The 18,092-nt window shown below is 43.5% G+C and overlaps 1 protein-coding gene across 1 annotated transcript in view; it reads right to left on the reverse strand.

Annotated features, from left to right (window-relative positions):
• Positions 1 to 18,092, reverse strand: part of LOC133108584 (sphingosine-1-phosphate transporter SPNS2-like) — a 48,371-nt gene that overhangs the window by 10,787 nt on the left and 19,492 nt on the right. The window contains exons 3-5 of the mRNA XM_061218182.1: positions 7,094 to 7,230; positions 2,242 to 2,393; positions 373 to 439 (exon numbers count right to left, since the gene is read on the reverse strand). Of these exons, the coding sequence (XP_061074166.1) occupies positions 373 to 439; positions 2,242 to 2,393; positions 7,094 to 7,230 (356 nt within the window). The remainder of the gene's footprint in view (positions 1 to 372; positions 440 to 2,241; positions 2,394 to 7,093; positions 7,231 to 18,092) is intronic.

Below are 18,092 nucleotides of genomic sequence, written 5' to 3' on the forward strand. Positions count from 1 at the left end.
TCAGCGATCCGCAGAGGTGGAAAGTCTTGTCAAAAAGTAAAATCTGGACATGTTTTCTTTCATCCATGAACTCAGCTGGTGTCCTAGAGACCTGCAGGGTGTGCTGGTTTTTCTTTTCACCTAAAAATAAGCAACCAATTCAGACCCAGGAAACAAGGTGATGTGAGTTGACTGTGCAATCAACTGCTTTCATCGATCCATTAAGTGCTGAGTAATAACAAAAGCCAGCACACCCTGCGGCTCTCCGACACCAGGGCTCCTGACCCCTGCCCTATGAGGAAGATATGCTCAAAAATAAGTAATTAACGATGAAGGAATGAGTAATGAATGAGTAATAAACTAGTAAAATGAGTAAAATAGAGAGCTCCTCACCCTCAGAGCCCAATGCCAGTCCCCTGCCGCATGCTTGGCGCTGGATCCCAGGATATAGCCCAGCCCGCTGAGAGGAAGCAGATCAGGTGAAAGCGCTCAAACTCACAAACTTCAATGTCGGAATAACCAAAATAATAATTCATTAAAGTATAAGCAAACAGAAGATTTTATTCCGTTCAAGGTCAAGAGGACGGCCAGATCATTTTTCATCTTCCACAGTGTGTGGGAAAGACGGGCGGATAAAGTGTAATGTTATTCATGCAGCGGTGGAGCGGATCAGACCGCCCCGATCGCATCCTCGCACAGCTTAAATATTCATCTGGGTCAGTCTCTCTGTGGCTGACGTTAGCTTCTGTTAGTGAGAGAAGGCATTGAAGCCGAGGACTTCCAGTCAAAGGCCAGAGTCCGGCAGCCTCTTCATTTTATTTCCTTAACTCTCTGCTGACTCGTGTAAAAATCCCAGGCACAAAGTAACACCAATGCTTAACATCCAAATCTGACTTGCGTAGAGTATATGTTCCACAGATTTACAAATACTGCTCATGCATACACACATTTTCATTTACTAACTCTCCCCACATTTTTGTTGATACATTACAGTTCCTTAGCTGATTATTGTTTAGCATTATCAAAAGTGACTTACAGTTGATTGGACTAAGCAGGAAACAATCCCCCCCGGAGAAATTCGAGGTAAAGGGCCTTGCCCAAGAGCTGTGCTAATCTTATCATGGCTAGATCAAGGATGGAACCAGCGACCTTCCAGGTCCCATTAATGTACCTTAGCCACTACACTACAGGTGTCGGTCAACAGTCTGCTGGACTGGACGATCTGCTCGGGGTCTTTGCATATCTCTGTTGTGAGTTGATCGTAGATCGACACATGCTGCCCCCCGGTACATTGAAGCTTCAATTATTATCAGGGGAAAGGCTTTTAACCGTTAGTGGCTTTTTTACTGTAAAATGCTGAGTTTACTGTAAAAGGCAAAGAGTCAGTCAGGCAGTGGGCTACAATAGAAAAAAATAAAAATAATATTTCACCACGTTCTATTACTTTTTTTTTTGCCATTTTCCAGGACACATACAAGAGAATAAAAGATATTCTCATGGATCATGGATCAGAAACTGGGTGTACCATTTACAGTCTGAAAAGCCATTGAAAACAGTCCAGCTGGTGCAGTCTTCTTAGTCTAAGGAGATTTTCTGTGGAGATGTTTAAATAGCAGAGGCACCTCCATTGATTGTCATAATTTGATGGGATAGGGAAAATGACATGTTGTTACTCAGTTGTTTGCATCTGTATCCAATTATCTTTGCATTACAGGAGCTCCAGAAGGATTTTTCATATAATGAGTTAGGTGTGATGTGTTGCAGGGCTGTACTGCAGCTGCAGTTTGGAGTACGCAAATGGAATATTAATTTTAATCTGTATCTATGCTAAGACTTAGTCTGAATTCACTGGGGTAATGTAGCTGAGGTTTGATACAATTGTCAAATTTGCATTCAACTCATGACGGTCGATAGTTTTTAGACACAATTAGTCTCTTTGCACACGTTTTCTTTGTCTTTTCTTTAAAACATGAACATGACTGCGCATCCGCTTTAGACGGCCACGGTGTTAAAATCCATATAATTCGGACATTGCATTTAGCTCAGTTTCAGGTGGAGCCCATTTGCGGTAAAATGTTCTGTGTTAAGTTAACTTTTACAGCCTCTTTGAGTTGAATCAACTAATTTTACTGTGTAGCCTTCACTAGTTGAGATCAGATCTGCTGCTGACAGTGGCTGGGAGTGTGCAGTGTTGGGACTGAGCTCAGATTTTATGGCTTTGTTTGGGTTTTTGTGAGGATGCTGAGTTTACTGGCTCCTTACCTGCCCAGGGGGATTGCGAAGTAGAAGATGGAGAGCACCATGGTTCGAGTGTTGTTGGTGAACAGGTCTCCGATGATGGTGGGGGAGATGGATGAGTAGCTGGACTCCCCGATACCGACCAGGCCTCTCGAAAGGACAAACAGCCAGTAATACTGCAATCAACAGAGGCCGGATGAGAACCAGCGTTATACAGAACTACCGTCATACAGAGCCAGTGACCTGGTCAACCAATAGTCTGTAGACATTTCCCGTCAGTAATCAAACAATAGCAAACATGCTACAGACGTGGTAAATGCTCATTATTTCATGCCAGCGAATCCATCATCATCAGATTACAGAGAGGGCTTGTTTGGTGCAAATGGTGGATGTCAAAGGTATCAGATACATTGATGAGTATCCAGTTAAATGCAGAAGTATTGGAACAGCGCAGTGACACAATTCTGTCATTTTGGCTCTGTAATCCAGCACATTGGATTTGAAATAAAACACTGATTATGTTAAACATGAACAGTTCAATGGCAGACTGTCAGCTTTAATTTGAGGGTATTTCCATCCATACTAGGAGATCCACATAGAAATTACAGTCTATTTTATTCAGGGGAGGGTCTGCATATACTCTCTTAGTCAAATCACTCAAGAATTATGCACATTTAAGTTCAATGTGTGGCCAGAGCTGAATACTTTTGTGTATAAATCTGTCTGCATTCATGAAGTAATTGAATTGACACGCTCAGTTTTGAAATACGTATGCTCAGTTTTCCAAATTTCTACGCTCAATTTTGCAATCTTTCCAAACACTCGGTTTTTCAATACGCATTGGTTTACAAATGGAGTGTATCGATTACAAAATTTGGAGTATGGATTTTCAGGCTGAAATATCTAGGATGCCTAGGGGGGCTAAATATGTTTTCGTTATCTACAGATAAAAAATATACAAATATATAAAAATGAAAACAGCTTATATTTGAAAGAAAAAGAGCATGTTTTCATCAGTATAGCGCTTGAAAAAAGAATAGATCCCAGAGGGACCATTAGATCATCCATCAGTTGAAATATTTTTTCATACATCTGATGGTGCTTCGATGATTTAACTGAATGTTGAATACAGTATATAGTTTCATAGACTACTTTGCTGCAAGGTTTTTCTTTTCATTGGAAGATCTGTGCTCTAGAGCCAACTTTTTCTGTGCTCTTCACAGTTCAAGAACTCCCACACAGCCAAAAAAAAAAAAGAATTACTTCAACAGTATCGCAATTTACAAACCCACAAAAATCAATACAGTTGTTTCTATAGTACCAGTCCTCATCCCAAGCAACTTTCTATCACAGTCTGTATTGTCTGTGTTCATTTCCTTCACAGTGCAGGTACACCACTCCAGGACAAGTGGAGGTTTATTTTACTGCTATTGAGTTGTTTCATATATACTGGCTGTATCTGAGGTGTGCCTGAGTAACACAGTTAGCACAGCTAGGCACGGTGAAGTGCGGCGAAGGCTCGTTCCTCATGACATGGTGACATATAACAGATACAGTCTAGTTAGCCTAACCTGCGTGTCTTTGAACTGTTGGTGGAACCCGGAGTACCCAGAGGAAACCCATGCAGACACGGGGACGTGCAGACTCCGCACTTTCACGTTTTTTAAACCCAGGGACTGAGGCAGCAGTGCTACCCTCCGCACCACCGTGCCGCTCCTTATTTCAGCGTACGGCACAGAAACCATTACAATGCACTGCAGTTGTGCTCCATTGAAACAACCAGTGGAAAAAATAAGCTCCCGCTTAAAATAGATCGTTGACCTACTTTTAGCTCAGAATTCTTTTTGCAGGTTTTTTTTTCTTGCACCTGCACATGGCTTCTCCATGTTTGTGCATTTTAAATGACCGCACAAAGGAGCGGAAACCATGTCATTTTCACTTATCTGGGTCAGAAACTAGGCTGAAACTTTTGAGAAATGTGGCTCAGATCAATGTCTGAATCCTCATGGCTGCGGCTGTACACTTCCCATTTTATTTATTTGTTGATTTTCTGCTGTTGCTTTTTGCTCGTTTAATTCCCAAAGTGTCAAAAATCACACGCCGGTAAATGAGATTCTGATACACAGCAAAGAGACAAGAGTCTCTAAATAGAGGAAAATGAAGATCTCACTGTGTGCTCTCTTCAAGCAGAAATACACACACACACACACACACACACACACAGGCAAGACTGCTTTCCATTTATATCCCTCCTTTTCAACATGACAACTGTGTGGCAGGGCTTCAGAGACTGTTACTCGTACTTATCAGGAGGTTATATAATGCAGGCAGCCCACAGCAGCATGCTATGAGAGAATGGGGCAACTGAAACAGGGCTGCCCTCTCTGGCTTGCTTTTGCTCAAAAATACATTTTTCATGAGATCTTGCTATTTTTAGAAAAAGGTATTTTTGGTTTCCTCTTTTTGCCAAAAGCCAGAGGAGGCACTTTTTTATCTCATGTTATCTCCTCTTCAACATGAGAGACTTCACAGCAGCACTTTACAATACAGCCTGGTTACAGATGCTGAATAAATCATTTATATCAGCATTATGTACCTGTAGACATAAATCTTTAACGCTTCCTCGTAAATAAATAAGTGAGGCAAAATGTGTTATCAAGAAGGAGGGAAAGTGTTGCCAATTTGATGCATTGTTTATAATTTGGCAACATCACCCGGGCTACTATTAACTAATTTTCTTGGAACACATCTCCTTATAACACAGCAAAAAACTTTAATTCATGTTTGACTTAAAATCCAAGCTTGTATAGTAATTGTACCTTTTATGCTTACTGTATGTGTGATTTACTTCCCGTTTACAATAGAACTGTCCTCAGCGGTGTGTGGCTGGTACAATAACTGGGGAATTTATTAATTATTCAAAGTCTCAGCAACCCATATGAGATTGGTTCACTGATAGCAATGCAGAAAAATACCTCCTGCCCCAGAGGAATTACCCAATACACCCTCAGTGACTCAGCCAGAAGCACTGATGTAACTTCTGTATTAAATCGCTATTTCATCAAGTATCCTATCATTGTCGAATAACATCCTAAGAGACATATAAACCCCACTCTAAATTGACATGCTCTAATATTAACAGGAGACAGCTGTACTGTGTCTGCAGTTTTCATGGGTTTGATTAATAAGGCCCATAATCTAATTTACCTGCTATAAACAACTAAAATCAATAGGGAGCAAGCAGATATCACCCAGGTTCTATTTGATATATCTGACACTTGTTGGAGCAAATTGCTGAAGACATAAGAACATTAATTGAAGAAATGCATACAACCATAGCATATGTTTCAGTGACTGATGATATTCTGGAAACATTTGGAGTTGGGTGCTTTGGACATACACACCAGTCTCTGTTTAATATATTCTGGAGCCAGGGGCCCGGAAAATGTCACACAGTGTTTGTATTGTCTTGTAGTCATTTCCCTACATTGATGGTCATTGATTTGACCTTTTTATTCCAAAATGTTGATCTGCCTATCCTGTGTTGTGCTTTATCAGACCAGCGAAATGTCACTTTGACTCTCTCAGTATCTCTCTCTCTCTCTCTCTCTCTCTCTCTCTCTCTCTCTCTCTGTCTGTCTCTCTCTGTCTTTCTCTCTCTGTCTGTCTCTCTCTCTCTGTCTCTCTCTCTTTCTCTCTCGGTTTGTCTCTCTCTCTCTCTCTCTCTCTCTCTCTTTCTGTCTCCGTCTGTCTGTCTTTCTCTGTCTCTCTCTCTCTTTCTCTCTCTCTATATACATATATATATATTCTATAAATAAATATACCAATATTAAATTTGTTAAATAGCTGTGGGGATTGAGCGTCATCATCCTATAACCTCATAACCTCTTATTTATACAGCATGTATTCCTGCTCACCCTGGCAGTCATGTGCACCAGCTGGTATGGCTCTTTGTAGTGTTGTAGAGTGGACTCAAGCCTGGTAGACATGCTGTAACACGTATTTGTTACGCATCTCTGATATACCACACGACACAGGCCCTGCACATTTTGTTGGGACAACTTGGTGAGATGTAAACCAGATCACATGACTAGTATGCACATAGACCAACAGTGAACTGTCATCCATTACAGTTATCATATTTGTGAACAAGACTTATTTAGAAATATTTCATAAAAGGTTTCTTCCTATCCTAGTCTCGATGAAGCAAACTGAAAGTAGAAATATTCAACTAAAAGCACCAGTTATCATGTGGAGATTATATAATTGCTTTCAGAATTTTCCAGGCTGTTTTGGTTATGAACATGCTGAGTCAGTGGCCAGGAGTCTGGGAATACTGAATTTGGATTTGCTCTAATATTTTTGACAGATGTGATCATACAATATTTGAGAGGATCATGTATTTGAACCAGCCAAAAGCTATGTAATACTCACAGGAGAAGTAAAGGTAGCTTACCACAAAAACAATCAAGACATCTTTTTGTTTTCAAAGCACCGCAAATAACAAGATTCAGGGTGACTAAGGCCCCTATTCTTGTCTAGCAGCTAGAATAGAGGATCTATTTTTCAGGTCTTCACTTCCAATAATAGACTTTCTGATTGTGACTATACAAGCTACAGAAAGGCTATTGCTGATTGGAGTGCATGCTTGTATATCTCACTGGTGGGAATTGATAGACATTGTACATGTAATATGTAACTGAAAGTAGCCTCAATACCTCAGGCCAACATATACCCACCATACCTCTGGTGGGCTGAAATTACAGAGATGACAAAGCACACTGCAGTTAGATAGAACTTGGCCCAAGGTTATCAACTCTGCAGAGTGAATTAAACCTTTAATTGGCTATTGAACACCCATGACTAGAGACCATACCTCTTTTGTGATGAAGGAGCTTGAGAGGGTCACTGCTGACCAGAAGAAGATCCCACAGCTTAGGATGACCTTCCTGTTGAAACGGTCGCCAAGGTAACCAAAGATGGGAGCCGCAACCATGAAGCTGCAGATGAAGACTGCAATAACGATAGGGAGACAGACTGGTCACGTCATGCCACACACACACATCCACACACACACACACGCACACGCACACACACACACACACATGCACACGCACACACACACGCATACAAACACATACACCCACACACACACACACACATGCACAAACACGTACACACACACACGCACCCACGTACACACACGCACTTACACACACATGCGCACACACGCACACAAACACACACATGCACACGCACATACAGACACACACACACACGCACACACAAGCATTTTATCATTTCAGGTTTTCAGTGTTCACTTTTGGGGATGGTTGTATAGCCGTCTGCACTAAATAAATATAACACCCACTGCTTTTTGCAGCTTATTTTTTCTTGCCCAGTGTACGGTCGGTGTGTACTGCACAGCTCAGCAGATTCAGGGGACTGCAGGTGCAGCAACAAAACATGTTTGTGTGGGCACATCCCATACACAGCATTCTGCTGCTTTTCCTGCTAGGTAATACGTTTGTTGAATACCTTTGCCCGGGAAAGGAAAGTTTCACTCTTGTGTTATGCTCTGTTCTTGTTCAACCTGTTGCATTCTCAGTTTTAAGCCTATGTCTTCATCAGCAGTATTTTGCAGGGCAAATGATCTAATTTCAGGAAAATAACAAAAGCTAACTTGTTTCTTGGATAGGAAAAAGTCAAGATCAAAAGTGGCTGGCTAAAATTATTAAAGTTTTCTTTTAAGGCCATTGTGATTGTGACCTTATATTTCAGAATTTATCGTCTTTTTCTGACAAAAACATACTATGCTGGGCAGGTGTGTCTACCTACAGTGCCTATATTTAGTGTTTCTCAGCAACAGCTTTTTGTAAGCCACCCTGACAATCATCCTCCACCAGGGGAAGTGCAAACTAGCATATGTATCCTCTAAAGCATGGTTCCTGGAAAGCATGGTTCCCACATTGTTCCTGGAGATCGACCATCCTGTATATTTTCAGTCCAAGCCTAGCACAGCACACCTCTCTGACATCTCACTGACCAGCTAATTAGTAGAATCAGGTGTGCCAAATTAGGGTTGCCATGAAAACCTACAGGACAGGAGATCCCCAGGAACAGGGCTGGGCAGGCCTGTTCTAAAGCGTGAGCAGACTTACTAAGAGCAGTGCTTTAGCTGGATGTGACACCTGCAAGACTTTGTTAGTCTTGCTTCAGAGTCTAGCTGATAAGAATGTCTCACTATCTAGATTACATACGTATGCTGGCCCTAATACGTAGCTATTGTAACTCCATTTTATTTACCGCATTTAGAAAGCTGAAGTACATTTTTACATTGGTCTTGAACCTGCCTCAGAGGCTGAATAGTTAGATATGTAAAATAAAATGTAAATGTAAAAAGACTTTATTCTCTCAGGCAAAAGTGCATACACCTCAGAAATGCATTTTAGTTTCATTTCTAGGCCATTTACGTGTGCTTTCTACAGATGATTTTCTTCCCCAATTTGGAGTCACAAATTGTACCTCTCACTCCACTGTTGTACCAGCTGGAGCTGTTGCCCTCCTCTCTAGCAGCGTTTCACAAGCTGTGGCTTTTCACTTCAACAGTTTTCTCATCTCACCGTTGCTGGTGTACGAATAAGAGGAAATAAAACCGGGGCAATGCTGAATCCCTGGCCTCTCCAGCTCTGCAGTGATAAACAGACCCTAAATCAGGCCCGGGCAGTAAACTTGAGCGAGGCCAGTGTTTTATGGGCTGGTTTTGCCGGGGGCCTGGTGCAGGCTGCTCTCTTCCTCTGTGGTGGGGTATATTCCAAGGCTGTGCTTCGTAGTCTCACAGCTGCGTTTGTGCTGCACTGTGCCCAAGTGGCCCACTCCTACTTTTTCATCTCAGCTCTGCCTTGAGGACAAAGAGTAATTCACAGGTGGAATTATAAAATAAAATAAAACCTGAGACTGTACATGTGGAGTGTGTTGTTGTTGTTTTTTTTTCGTACTTATTCCTGACCAGTCTCCGGTGTGCAATAAAGCACTCAAATGTTAATAAAACAAGATTCTCGCGGAGTCGATGGTCACACTATTCAATTTTTTCTAATAAAGAAAGCCAGACCTTTATGCATTCAAATAGTTATGAGGCTTATCATTAAAGCAAAGCACTGCTTGAGTCCGTAACTTCGACTAACAACATCATAGAGCCAATTAAGAGACTTTCTGTAGACTCTCTAGTCACGGTTCTAAACCAATCACAACTGGAGATACTCCGTTGAGCGATTCTCCCACTTTGGCTCTTTTTAGGAATGTTTTAGGATAGCACCATGTGTATGTATTCATATTGTTAAGCTACAATATAACATGTTTTTTACATGTGTTTAGTTTAATACTTGGCACACTTATGATTTGTTTGTTTATTTGTTTGTTTAAAAAAAAACAACAACTTCCCTCTAGGGTCTTTCAGCGCACTTATCCCTGGTTATGGGTATGCACTTTGTTGTACGTCGCTCTGGATAAGAGCGTATGCCAAATGCCATTAATCTAATGTAATGTAATGTAATGACTTCTTTAATCATCCATATTCTATTACTTACAGTAACATAACCATTTTCATCCCTGATGCAGTTTGACAGCACTGAGAGCTGATTGGCTGTGGTGTGGAGCTCTAACTAGGCATCTGGCGAAGGCCTATGAAGGTCAAAAGCTTGTCTCCATAGATACTGCTATGTGCCATACTGTCACAAAGCTGTTAAATGTCACTTCAATTTGCAAGTGTATGTGCGTGTATGTGCATGTGTGTGTACATGTGAATGTCTATTTGTGTGATGTGCACCAATTATAACTGTGTCGCTGATGAAGTGGATGTGGACGGTTTTGACGCTTTTGACACTCATTGCTGCACGTGTATGTGTGTGTGTGTGTGTGTGTGTGTGTGTGTGCAATTCTAAACTGCTTTTTGACAGCTTTGTTCTGAATTCATTTATTTCTCTGGGTCGCTTGTATTGGCGTAGTTGGGTGCTCCTGTTCACATCGTGTGCTGCCGGTGCGGAAGGTGGGCCAGTGCTGATTCATCCCTGCTCTGAGGGAGGAATCCATTCAACACCAAAATTTCTCTGGAGTAAAATGGCCATGACGATATTTCTGACACTTGCCCACGGTGGCTTGACAATGCATGGGCTGTGTGGCTTCCCGGGGCGTTTGTCTTTTTCTCTCCTTCACACAGAGTAGAAAGGCAGCAGCAGGATATTGTGCTCCACAGGGACACTGTTCAGAGAGCTGTAGGAAGCTGCACGCCGTTTGAACATGGAGAGCGGGGTTTGAGCGAGACGTATAAAAGAGACGGGGGAAACAATGACCTCCCCTGGCTCGCTGTGTTTACCCGGGGACTTTACATAGCTTGTGAAGGGAAACACTGTGGAGACATCACGGGAAGACATCACCAAAAACAAAACTAGTTCTGTAACGAATTCCTGTTTTACGCCATTTGCAATCTGTGTCCAGTCAACTGAAGAAAACAACACAAACTACTGAACCACTGCCAGAAGCTCACAATGAAGCAGACAGACTGGAAGCCCTCCAGTCCACCCAGAAAAGGGAGATATCAGCGCTTTCGGGTTGCGTATACAGGTGAAAACCGGTTGAATTGATTCCGCACAGATTGTTACAAAATCCTGAACATTTCGGTTGTGACTGTGATCACCCAGGAAATGCAGAATTGGATGTGTAGTCGACCAGCCATTGATTTGGCAGCTGTGGTCCGGTTGCCCCAGCTGTGTAATAAACTGGTCCTTGGGTGAAATGGCCATGTACCCCAGCTGCAGAAATAAATAGAAAATATGTGGCTGCTACCTGCCCTCCCAAACTGGCAGCAATGGGACTCACGTCGAAACTGTGCCCAATGGGATGGTTTATAATTAGGCATTTCCAATGTGGGGGAAAAAAGGAAAACTATGGGAAAACCTTTGTTCCAAAAAGGACTCTAAATAACTAATTATCTGTGTAACATATTCGGTGTGGCAGAGAAGGGCGTAATAATTTGATGACTGAACTGTTATCCAGGTTACACCTGCTCACCTCAGTCTATAATTGGTTTAGTATTGCGTCTACACCTTTGACATGCAGCATGTGTCTGTACTGTCTCATTAACAGAGGAAGGCAGGTGGCCTGTGCATCCTCCGCTTTGGGGAGGGGGGTGGGACGGTGATGAGGACTGGGGGGGGGGGGTGGCACCAGCTCCCCTGGGCTAAGGGCCAAAACATTTAGTGTTTCCGAAGTGAAATGGAGCAAAAAATGCATCTGTCTTTTCCCGGCCATCCAGAGACACGGAGGGTTCAGTAAATTGCCTCTCTTTGCATTTTCGGAGACAACAGAAGGGCCATGGGGAGTGGAGGATTCTAAACTTAGACTGTACTTTTTTTTATCATTCCAAACAATGCCACATTTCTGCTTCATAATTGCAAAGAACATCCCTTTTAGCCTATTTTGGGTGTGTGTCTTATTATAATTATTTTCTTTCAGTTTTACTCCATCCCAGGGATCATTGCAGGGATGTGTTTGACATCAGGAATTCCTCAAATTATTTTTTCTGAATCCATCTTAATGTGATCACTCTGTGACTGCGGGCACTCCTGACCCACCTCTAATTTTTTTGGGGGGGTAATTTTTCATACTGTACCATCCCATCCACCCTCTTCAGGCTACCAGAGTGTACTGTACTCATCTGGCCCTTGAATCCAAATCCAGACCTGGTTTTCTTTTCTTCTGGGTAATTCACTGAACACTTACTGCTACTGATGGGCCAGACTGACTGTCTTCACACTACGTAATGTATTACCATATGGAAAAATTATACAATTAAGTCTTTTATATTATATTAGTTTATATGTTGCTATTCAGTCAAATATAAATATTCAACAATTTAAAACAGCATTGTTTTTTTTTGTTTTTTTTTTAAATCAAGCTTGCAACATAATGTTCTTGAAAGAGTTTTTTCTCTTTGCTTAGGAGTCTCCTGCATAGACTCCCAGGGGTTGTGAAGATCCTCTTTTGGAACCCCTGCTTTGCAGAGCTCGATGTAAAAAACACTGTCAACCTACAATACAACAGGACTGATTACATTATTAAAGTCCTGAATTGCCTTTTTTATGTGTGTAGGCTACTTCCCACAGGTTAATCAATATTGTTTAAAAAACATAAAAATAAAAGTAAATAGTACAACAATATAACTGTGGTCCTGGTCACCTAACTGAATGCAGTGCAAGACACGGTAGGAGAACTGCTTCATTGTTGAATTGTGGCAAATGGCTTATCAGTGGATGACTGGGGAGGGATTTAAAAAAGATCCTACCTACCGTCAGGTCCTGGCTGACTCATATACAGGTGAGAAAACTGCTTTGAAAAAAAATGCTGACATTTCTATCATAAAAACCACATTGTTTCATAACATCCATGACTACAATACTCTTTATTTTCAGACGCGTCAGGTATACAAAATGGAGGTGACATAAAGACGGTCTCGGTGCTGAAAAGGCTTTGTCTGGCCGACCCCGTCTGGGCCTTTCATCCAGCTTTTCATTATACCAGCCCTTTCACCAAGCCTGCCCCTCTGAAAGATCTGGAGTTCCGGAAGGCCGACGTTCCCATTACCGCACAGGCCGAGGAGGAGTGTGGGCAGCCGCGGGGCGATGAAGAGTCCAGGCCTTTTCCGCGTCCACATACCTGCGCAGGAATGAGCTGCCTGCCTCGCGCTCTCAGCTGTGAGTAAAGATTAGGGAGCACAGACGCCCTGCTATGTGTGAGTACCACGTCCCCTCTGGACCTCAGTGGTAAACTCTCGATTTGTGTTGCCTGAATGCAAATGAGTGCCATTATCCCTGCCTGACCTTGGAAGTTGGATGCTGCAGCATCAGATATTTTGGAGCCTCTGTCTAGCAGGCCGGCGATCTGAGGCACTTATCTTTCTGGCTGCTATTGATCTCCTTTCCTGGCGCCTTTACATTCAGTAAAAGGATAATTGCTCTTAATAATGTGAAATTATGACACTGAGCAAAGTTATAAAAACATTTGCTCTGCAATTCTTCCATTTGGGCAGTGGTGAAAGCATTGGTTTTATCTTCTTTTTTCTTTTTTTTTTGCAAGAAATGTGGATCCTCTTACAGAAAGTCACTCTTCCCTTTAGACAATTAGCATATTTTAACTCTTCTGTATTGACGCCTGTGGGGAATGCCTGTAATAATTGGCTGAGATAGACAGATTAGATTGGCAGGCTCTTCATGGCTGGAATTTGGCTTTGGAACGGGAAGTTTGAAGCGCAGTGCAGGAAGAGAGCCAGCAACTGTGTGCCGGTGGCCCCCCTTTCAGATGCAGTCTGATAAAAACTTACTTTCATCAGACCCCTTTCTAGTCAGTCTTCCAGGGTCCAGAAACACCTGGTACACGTGACGTCTCTCACCTGACTTCTCCTTCAGTCCTCTCTCTCCAGCGTCATGTGTCCGTGCAGGCAGAGTCGTTTGGGTGCAGGACATTGAAGAATCAGAGGAAAAGGATGGAAACACAGCTTCTTCTGCAGAAAATGACAGTGCTAAAGCATGCGCTGTATTGACTATTTGTAGCCTGCAAAAGCCAGGCTGTTCATCAGTGGAAATGGGGGCGTTGGGTGTTCATCACTCTGGCTGCTTCTGTTGCCTTCTGCATTGCTCTATCACAGCTCTCAATCGCATTAAATATTGGGGGAACAAGCTCAGACGATTAGAAATATACGTAGGATTTAAGCCTACTGTATATATTTCCACACTTCTCACATCCATGGAAGGGGGGTAGCGAGGTAATGACAGACCAGAGACAAAGAGGACCTGACAGACCAGAGGACCTGTCGACGCCGGCCCTCGTCATGGAGTAGCTGGGTTCTCAGACAGCTCAGATGAATCGAAGAAGGACTGAAAGAGCGGAGGAAGTGAGACGATCCACAGGTGTGTTGAGAGTGCGGTTAGCGAGGAGAATAGGAGCGCAGATGCGCCGGCTGAGATGCGGCGGAGTGAAATCCGCGATGATAAATAAAGCAGAACGCTCCGCGCGGGAGGGGAGGATCACGGCAGGCTCCAGGCGGCTGCAGACTCAACCCTCCCGCCGAGCGCTCCGATCCCCACCGCTCCCACGCTGCCTCAGCCGAAAAACGCGGATGAAAACTCTCCCAATTCTCTTCACACTTTCAGCTCCGGATGAATAGGCACATCCACTGGACGCCTCTTGCTGAGCGTGTCTCGCTGATCGGGGCAAAAGATATTGGCCCTGTCAACCAGCCCTTGGGAGGGAGAGCTTTGTGTCTGCCGTTCCCCTGTGAGATGAAGCGGCTACCTCAGGGGGACCGGCGCAGGAGAGACCTCTTCACCGCGTTTCAAACCGCTGAGGGGGAGAGGAGGACCGGGCGGCCAGCTGAATGTGTGTGTGTGTGTGTGATGGTCTAGAGAGGTATTGATTTGACAGGCCCTGCAGTGCTTTGGAGAGATGAATAACAGACAGCCCTCCTGCATGCAGCCGCTCCCCGTGGGATGCCCGGCTGCTGGAGCAGACTTCCACGGTTCGCTCTGTCTCTAGCGCATTCCTGTGGATTCCCAAACCCACAGGAGGGGAATATCACTCTGGTGCAGTAACCCCCCACATCCCCATATACATATAAAAACTGTGGGAGTTAGAAACAGTATATACGCTCATTGAGCACTTTATTAGGTATTTATTAGACTTATTCTGCTATTAGACTCATCTACTAAAGAGGTTTAACGCACCGTGTGTTCGGAGATGCTCTTCTGCATACCACTATTGTAATGTGCATTGCTGTCACCTTCCTGTAAGCTTTGACCAGATTGGCCCTTCTCCACTGACCTCTCTCATTAACAACACGTTTTTGCCCACAGAACTTCTGCTCACTGGATGTTTTTTGTTTTTTTCTCACCATTCTCTGAAAACTAGAGACTGTTGTGCATACAAATCCCAGTTTCTGAGATATTCAAACCACCCTGTCTGGCACCAACAATCATTCAACGATCAAAGTCACTTGGATCAAATTTCTTCCCCATTCTGACAATTGGTCTGAAAAACAGCTTAACCTCTTGACCATGTCTGCATGCTTGTATGCATTTAGTTGCTGCCACTGGATTGGCTGATTAAATATTTGTATTACAGGCCTACGTAATAAAGTGCTCAGTGAGTGTACAATAGGCTGTGATAGCTCTGTAGAAATATACAGACACTCTAACAGGCCAATGACTGCATTCCTTTGAGGTAAGGTATATGCCGAGAGAAGTGGGGTCAGGCATAGAGAGCCACACCTGCAACAGCAGCGCATCATGGGTCATTATCTTCAGAATGGCAATATGACCTCCAATTTCACAGTTGTTTGCTTCGGAGTGTCAGAAGTAATTTTCAGAATGCATAGCTTTGCGAAGCTTGGCATAGTCTATGACTGTTTGTAAATGGCGGTCCAATTGTCGTGGCAAAACAGCAAATCGTCTGGGGAACCTCCCAGGACATATTTTCTCTGCTGGATTTAATGGCACATGAAAATGCATGCATAGACCCCACCCACTCACTCACTCACTGAGCAGCTCCTGTTAGGTAATGACAGTGTGATTGTTCAGCCATTAGACGGCAAAACGGTCTCTACTCTGCAGATCCAGATAGCCAGAGGCTTCACATATTTCACATGCTGTCACATATTTAAGAGTTGGGCCCATTTCAAGTCTCTTTTTTGCTAATGCAAGGAAAGCCAGTAAACTGTCCTTTCCTCATTAAGACAAGCTTGGAAGATTAATTTCCCTTGTACATCTCCTTTCGTGACAGGCAAAGAAGAACCCAATTTATCCCGCAGTGCTAAGGGTAAGTGACACGTTATTTTTGATCAAATGCCCTTATATAAATCTACTGAAAGTCAATTGCGGCTGTGAAGCTCTTTGAGGGTTTTTTTTAAAGGCAAAAGACAGAAGTAAGATAGGTTGCTTTGATGATAGACTCTCTCAGAAGAAACAGTTCCAAAAGGCTGCTCTGTGTCCCCAGTGGAACCCTGTCGAGGTCAAGGGTTGTTATGAGGAAAAATTATTCAATCTAGGAGCTTTCACACTACACCTATCATTGAAGGTTCCATAAAGATTTATAAAGGGTTCCCCTAGGAAGACAAACCAAAGAACCCTTTTTTCTAAGTGCACCATGGATTTTATTCCTACTGTTTCATAATAGTAGGCAAATGGCCGTCATCACTGAACTAATGTGAGCAGTGTGTATGCGGTTCTGCACAAATGAATAACAGCACACCGGGTGCGATTTGGCAGGGATAATGTGTTTTTGGGAGGTGACCTTACTTTTCGCATTCCGCAGTCTCGTCAGAATCCAGCCGCACATTTGTGTGCCGGAACAGGGCGGTTCAACCCGGAAGCTTCTTCACACATCTATCTCCAGCAACCGATTTCTTTCACCTGGTTTTTGCGCTTTTGTGATATGTCAGAAGGCGACAGGCTAGAATTAGAATGCCATTTATAAAAGTGCCTTTAATGCACTGTAGAAAAGGGAAGGAAAGACTGTGAATCACGCAGTCATGTACACTGAATCACACAGCTCTACTGCTTGTGTTCCTCACCTGTCTGACCCCAGACCTCCTCACACAGCTCCACTGTTTACTGTGGGGGGGGGCAATATACACCATCCTGCTGTCATAGCCCCCCCTCCCCCAAGACAGGTCTCTGCATCCATGCTGAAGGGTAATGCGTGAGAGGCAGAACCCAGAAAGTGTCTTGTGAGCAGAAAAGCACTCACAGAAATGAGAATCTGCGCAGTTAACCTTTGTCTCCCTTAGCAACGATTGACAGGGAAGATTGTGCATTGAGTCGCGCGGAGGTCAGCTCCGCGCTGCAGAGGAAACAAACACATGCACTCTCTCCTGGCTGATAATCAGCGGACGCTACGCCCCACTCCTGTACGTACAATGTCGGCGAGCGCTGAACGCCAGTCGAGAGCAGCAGAGCAGTGCAGGAAGGTGGTGCATGTAGGCAGGCTCAGGGGATTAGCTGGTGAAGCGTGGCTGGCTCTATGCAGAGAGATTCTGCTCCACTGGTGTCAGCAGTTTCAGCCCATTCACTGGAGAAGGCTGGAGGAGGGACAGAGACTGCTCTCCAGGGAGATGGGGAGAGGGAGAGAGACTGCTCTCCAGGGAGATGGGGAGAGGGAGAGAGAGACTGGTCTCCAGGGAGATGGGGAGAGGGAGAGACTGTTCTCCAGGGAGATGGGGAGAGGGAGAGACTGGTCTCCAGGGAGATGGGGAGAGGGAGAGAGAGAGACTGGTCTCCAGGGAGATGGGGAGAGGGAGAGAGAGAGACTGGTCTCCAGGGAGATGATGAAGGTGTGTGAGGTTATACCCTCTCCCCCCTGCACCCAAGATGTACTTTGACGTCTAAGCCACATCTAATTGAACATTATTATTATTATTATTATTATTATTATTAATATTGTGATTATGATTATGATTATGATTATTATTATTATTATTATTATTATTATTATTATTATTATTATTGTTGTTGTTGTTGTTGTTGTAACGTATATTTTCCTGTGCATTAAGGAACTAAGAGTGACCAAAATCACCTGAGATTGATACCACCCTTCTGTCAGTGATTCAGTGATGCAGAGAACCTGTTACAGCGCTGTGTGGATGTAATGCCACTGCCTGCCACGCCTGAACAACCGTTCCAGTGATCCAGCATCCAGAAACAATGCGCTGGCAAGTTCCCATGCATCAGTGCGATTGCAATATTGTGATGTAAATATATCTAGAGGACAAAATATTGTTCTGCAATAAACAGACAAGAAATCATGAACCAATGTTTCACAATGAGTTAGCA

The sequence above is a fragment of the Conger conger genome, chromosome 13 (assembly GCF_963514075.1).
Source record: "Conger conger chromosome 13, fConCon1.1, whole genome shotgun sequence".
In the NCBI taxonomy this organism is placed as follows: domain Eukaryota; kingdom Metazoa; phylum Chordata; class Actinopteri; order Anguilliformes; family Congridae; genus Conger; species Conger conger.